At 30.9% G+C, this 6895-nt stretch overlaps 1 protein-coding gene across 1 annotated transcript; it reads left to right on the plus strand.

The window, feature by feature from the left end:
* Positions 1-409: 409 nt before the first annotated feature.
* On the plus strand, positions 410-5944 carry LOC132760273 (growth hormone secretagogue receptor type 1-like). Its single transcript, XM_060752225.1, has 4 exons — positions 410-470; positions 2331-2434; positions 3102-3236; positions 3444-5944. Exons 1-4 carry the CDS (start codon positions 410-412, stop codon positions 4233-4235), a joined length of 1092 nt encoding a protein of 363 aa, XP_060608208.1. The 3' UTR covers positions 4236-5944.
* The last annotated feature ends 951 nt before the right edge of the window (positions 5945-6895 follow it).

Here is a 6895-nt window from a genome sequence, read left to right on the forward strand (position 1 = left end):
TTCAAATATGTATCGAAGAAATAATTTTTGTACAGGATTGCACACATTTAAAAAGAAAGAACTAAAAACTTGTTACAATCTGATTGATAACAATGGAATTTTTACTTATTGAAAATAAATCAGAAAACTCTGATGTGTTGAGTAATTTGTCATTGACGCAATTGAACTCAATCATCATGAATTATGATGACACTATACGAAACTCCAAGTTATTATTGTTTTTACTGCTAGGGACGCATTCTGTATTTGGTTTATGATATGTTTTGGTTGGCGTTGTCGGTAATTATTCTTGGGATAAGCCTGTCAATTAAATTTCAAAGTCGTTAAAAATGAAAACAACAGGTTTAATAAAATAGATTGCTGAAAATTTTTGTGTATTGCTGACGTGAATGGTCATACTTATGATTGTATGCCAACAGCTCTTGCGGATATTTTTACAAAAGAAGTTTGGTACTTTGGAGAATTTATGTGTAAGTAAATGGTTAAATCAACATACTTGATCTAAATGTGTCTTTTAGTCTTTTTTAAAATTGAATGCATATAAACATAAACATACTTAAGAATTTAGCTATAAAATTGTAATGTGTTTAATAAAAGGTAACAATTGCTATAGAATAACATCATTATGTTTTAGTGTATTTCACTCTGTACCCTCTCTTTTATTTATATGGACCGCGCCGTGACAAAACCAACATAATGGGTTTGCGACTAGCATGAATCCAGACCAGCCTGCGCATCCGCGCAGTCTGATCAGGATCCATGCTGTTCGCTTACACACCCTTTTACAAGTAGAGAAACTGATAGCGAAAAGCATGGATCCTGATCAGACTGCGCGGATGCGCAGGCTGGTCTGGATCCATGTTTTTGCAAACCCATTATGTTGGTTTTGTCATGACGCGGCTCATATTTAAAGCAAATGTTTCAAGATTCATGTTAATTCTCATTAAAACTTTAAAATGTTTTAAAAAATGTTTTTAATTGAACAAAGAATTGCAAACGACACTTTTAAGTAACGTTAATAACCAAATAAATGTGCAAATTATGCAAAAAGCCTTTAATGCGTTAATCACACAATATAGATATGGTGATAAATACTGCACAATCAGTCATTCATTACATGTAAAATAGTTATTGAATTGTTATTATTTACTTATTTCATAAAATCTAAGTTTATTTTTAAGGCACATAGTTTTAAAATCATTTCTACATGGTACCAGGAATACCAGATTGAAGCAGAGACAAGAAGTTCTCTTTACTTTTTTTTGCAAATGTACCAACGTATTTCATAACACTTTACCATATACACATATAAACTGCTTAAACAACAATGTGGTATCGATGCCAGCTATGCTTTTAAACACTGAATATTTTAGAAAACTAAATCACTCTTTCTGTTCCGTTATCGCTCCATTTATTTCTTTTTGTATTCCAAATACAGAAAACTGTATCATTAATTTTCTCTAAACCTCGTTTATTTTCGTTATATATAACTCATTAACATGTTTTATTTGATTTTTTTACATCTAATTCTATAATGTCGTACTGGGATTTAATTAAGTAGTCGCTTATCAATTAAGGCTGAAATATTCAATTATGAAATTAAATAGAAATATAAAAACTACTAAATATCTTCACAATGATTTTATGAATAATATTCATCTACTTATGACTATAATTGTTAATTCCTTAAAAAATGCTGTAAACAGGCATACGCCTCTGGCGTGATTAAATTGCTATTTTAATATTTTTAATCAAATTCAGTGATGATATATTTTATGTCTTCAATTTCTGGTAGGTCGGCGCTGGGGATTGCCTTGTCATTAACAATGCCTTCAATTTGATACGTTTACATGCTGCAGTTATTATAATAACATTTGAACGGATCAAATTAAACAATAAAACTTTTGTCATTTCTCTTACGGAATTCTGACTATTAGAAACAGTTTGAGATAATTTTAGAGGGCAGTTCTTTGTAGATTACCATATTTGAGCCTCGTCACGACAAAACCAACATAATGGGTTTGCAACCAGCATGGATCCAGGCCAGCCTGCGCATCCATGCAGTCTGATCAGGATCCATGCTGTTCGCAATCAGTTTCTCCACTTGTTATAGGGTTTGTAAGCGAACAGCATGGATCCTGATCAGACTGCGCGGATGCGCAGGCTGGTCTGGATCCATGCTAGTCGCATACCCATTATGTTTTGTCGAGACGCGGCTCATTTATTTATTAAAACCAGGTTCGGTATATATTAACTGACTTATTTTTTAACTTACGAATTGTACGTGTAAATGTACAGTGTCGATATATTTATTGTTGTATTTTATACAGGTAAAACAGTGCCATTTCTGGAGAATACTATCGCCAATGCCTCAGTGTTAACTATTTTGGCAATCAGTTTAGAAAGATACCGAGTTGTCTGCTATCCTCTAAAGGTAAAGTGTATGACAATATTTAGTTAAGTAATCTATCCTCAATCAAATCTAAGAAACTTTTATCATTGTTTTAACTTAATCGTTTGACGTTTTAGTGTTAACTTTGAAACAAAAGGTAAAATTTTGTTTTGCTTTATTTTAAACATTGATGATTTCGTTGTTTAGCTCACTTGTCGCCTTTAAGTTTACATAGTATCATAAAGGAAAACATTTACATAATTTCTCCTTCCAAACTTATGTAATTTGAGCTAAGTTACTTGTTGTGAAAGATTGTCTGGAGGACCTGTACCAAGCTTACTCAAATCATGACCAGTAGGTCAAAATTGGGCCCTCGCCGAGAGTCACTTTAATTTAAATAGATTCGCTCTAAAAATGCAGGACGAGAAATTAGACATTTCTGTGTAACATTGTATAGCAGAAAACTTAAAATTGTTACGACACTATAATCACGACACTATAGTCACAATTGGTCCCAATAATCCATATTTTTTTTATAGACAGATGAGCGATCTAGGGCTATGATGGCCTCTTGATTCCACATTCACCAATTGTAATGCATGAGAAAAAAAGATATTGAAAAATAAAACGTAATTATCTTTTATACAATTTATAATGGATGGTTGAACTGTTTTAACTGATTATGAATGCACTGCTTTTTTCTCCTTAGGGCGTTGGTGAGAATTCTGTTAAAGTGTGGAGGAGAATTTTAATTGTCTGGGCTATATCTATAGTGTCAAGTGTACCATGGTTATTTATTGCTGTTTTAAGACCGTCAGTATTTTATGACGGAACACCAATACAGGTGAGTCTTTTTCTTACGTAAAGTCAGAATTTTAAGCGATATTGTACGTCATTATCTTTAACTGTTATAGTAGAGCAAGTATAGAAATAACATATAATACCATAACTATTTCGAAACATGGATACAGCAAAAATAAGCTTACGGAGTTTGTTTTTGTAGATTTTGATAATATACAAGCATTGCTAAATAATATATGCTGAATTTCAGGTATGTCGAAATCCAATCGTCAAAAGCTGGCATAAGATGTACGTCGTTGGTCTTGCTATACTCTTCTTTTTACTTCCTTGCTCGGTGATGCTGTTCCTAAACTGCCATTTGTGTTGTGTCCTTAAATCAACTAGAAAGTTTGACGCTTTCATCCATGAAAATAGACGAGAAAGAAAACATAAACAACATAAAATACTGAATACAATAGCATCTCTTATATTGATTTTTTTCATCTGTCATTTACCTTTTCGCGTGGCAGTTTTGTGGTTCTCTTTTGAAGATAAAAATGTCATTTGGAATCTTGGTCTCGAAAAGTTTCTATTAATTTTATATTCTACAAGACTCATGTTTTATACAAACCATGCACTGAATCCAGTTGTGTACAATTTCGTGTCTTCAAAGTTTAGAAATGCCCTTCGGATTTTTTGCAGGACAGCTAGTCTAAGAAACTGTTTTGCTTTCAAGTCTCTGTACAAAAGACCATCCACTTTAGAAACATTTCGGAGTACGCGTTCTTTAACCAGCCAACGAAGTAACCGGTTGACATTGACAAATAAAATTGTTCTTGGCCAATTAGACGAGGCAGGTGCGCGCAACTATCCAAAAAGAGTTCGTGTTGAATACCCTTGTAATGGAAACAATGCAAACAAAGTTTTGGTAACAAAATATCTCAACACAGTAAATGGATCTTCATCATCATCTTCGTCAGATGATGGAATTAAAGTGAGAATTCATATAGAGGATCAAAGTGTCGATATAAAATTTAAACTTCAAAGAGTACCAAATACATAATTTTTGGAAATATATTTCATACTAAAAGCTCATTGAAACTCTATCATACTTAATTTAATATGTTTCTGGTAGCTTTGATTCGGTTATGAAGATAGATAATTAGATAATACAAATTAGGGTTGATTTTATTAAGAATTTTATATGATCAGGAGTCATTTTACCATGTTTGTGGCATGGTTATGTATAAGTTGATTTATTATATCACACTTTTTACGAAAAATGCTACATACAATGTCGGTATACATGTACAAAGTGAATGTTTGAGTTTTAAACCCTTACTCTTTGTAGAAAAAGAAAGTTAAAGGCGTGCCCGACTTTCTAGCAAAGTATTCAATATTTATCAATCATTTATATGTTTCAAATTGTTTTAATGTTCCTTTGAAATAAATGATATAGTTATTTTTTATTCAAAAAAAATTGGTAAGAAACCAATGTCCCACTCATATTAAGTCAGTTTTAAGAGTACATATAATAGCGCATAGAGTTACTTTATAATTTCGTTTGATTAAATTGATGAATAACAATGAATCAATTTAAATGACTCATCAAATGAAAAAAAGAAAGTGATGCATTTTATTATGCTTTTAATTGATTGAGCTTTGCCCTTAAATTTGATTAAATTACATTGAAAACATGGTAGGAGCTACGCTTAGGTCGACGTCAATTAAACTTGATTGAATTACCTTTATGGCGAAATGTAACCCACATTTTATCTTGTATTATTTGCATCTTATATAACATTCATAAAAATCTACACATCTAATATATATTTGAGAAAAGAGTTCATCGAGGTCGATTTGGCAGATGGATATATGAATTACCTGATAATCCAAGAACAATACAAATCACATATTTATAGATGTATAAAGAGGGTTTTATGTAATAGCTATGTTTGCAACCACATTTATTCTCGAAAAAATTGTACTGTATATATCAAGGTATAGATAATTTATGTTTTTATTTTTTTTTCAATATGGTAAGAAGGGTAAATTGTTGGAGAAAAAGGTACATTTTCACTTTTGTAAAAAGCTGATGGGAGTTCGAGTGCAAACTCAGAATAATTTTGTGAAAGAAGAGAAAAGAGAATAAAATTGATATGTAAAGATATTTTAAGTATTGCTATAGCTGCAATCATTGAATGTCGCATTTCTTGTCATATTTTTAAAGTACTGACAAAAACTTGAACAATTTAAAATGTTACGTATGTCAGAATAGTTTATGATTTATTGTACACAGAATAGGTTACGTAGACATGTTAGAGATTTGATTCAATCGTTTGGTTTAAATGATGCATGGCTATCAATATCGGTGAAGTTAAGCAAAGGGTAAATGATGTTTTCGTTTAAAAAAGTTTTCAGAATTGCACGACTCAACAAGAGTTCGATCTTGTTTTTTTTTTGTAAGTTAGAAACTCATTATAGAAGATGAATTTCACTTTATTTGTGAAATTAACATAACATGACTTACGAAATACTATTTTTTTTTAAAAACTAAAAACATATTTTGCCCTAACGCTGCAAATATCTATATTCATAATCATATACATAATTATTTTTTAGTTTGTTTCACTTTTGCACATCCTTGTTTGAAGGATGTCATATACAATAAAATGAACTATTTGAAATATTTATTGTCAAAATGAAAATAACTCCTTTCGCGTATTTGTATTTGTACCAAATAATGTTACTAAAGTACACATGTTTGTTATATCGTTCTTCTTGGCCATTTGACTGCATTAATATATGTACGTAATGTTTATAAAACCTATATACATATTGGCATATTGCCAACATATATTTAAGAATAAAGCCTTGATACTTCTATATTGTAAATTTTTGTGCAATTGTGCTAATATTGGTATTTTTGTATCCTTCAACGTCGTATAAAAGTCTCATTTGTTAAAACACTGTTCGTTGAATCAACGAACAGTGTTTTAACAAATGAGACTTTTATATGTCAATTATTGTATATTTTGTAAATATAACAGAAGCCTTTACTTGATATGTGCCCTCTTACTGCAAAATTCTATCCTATACGTCACAGATTCAAACTAAATATTGATGTTAAGTGCACATTTCGTGACAAATGCTATATAGTGTTGCTAAAATTTGCTTAGAACGTCATTAAAACGAAATAACATGTTTAAACCTCTTTAATTTAGTTATCTGTCTATGTAGCATAGAGTTGTACAATTAATATGTTGTTTTGAAAGATATGTGTTGTAATATCGGATGAAAACGAACAAATATTTCGATAATATAATTATTTTATTTTAAGAGTATTTGTAAATCAGGGGCAAGTTCGCTTTAGCATATAATAGAGTATTTTTTTCTTTTTGGTATAAAACAGATATAAGCAGACATGCGCACGATGAACATTATCTAATAAAACGTAAAAAAATATAAATGATTAGATTTGGAGTATAGCAAACTTGACGTTAAGAAACACGCACAAAATGAACATCGTAATGATGAGACTATGTTAGTATTATATTAGATATCGAACTTACGTGATTAAATCAGTCACATCTGGACTATGTCGTAATACGTACGAACGTATTTAATTCGTGACATGGGGGCACAGACTCATCTTCAAATATTCCGAGGTTCACAATGCTCTAGATAAGTGAGTTCAAGAATCTATTATATAGGAGGTGACAT

Source organism: Ruditapes philippinarum, unplaced genomic scaffold (genome assembly GCF_026571515.1).
Source record: "Ruditapes philippinarum isolate M1 unplaced genomic scaffold, ASM2657151v2 ctg5583_1_1_1_1, whole genome shotgun sequence".
Taxonomy (NCBI): Eukaryota; Metazoa; Mollusca; class Bivalvia; order Venerida; family Veneridae; genus Ruditapes; species Ruditapes philippinarum.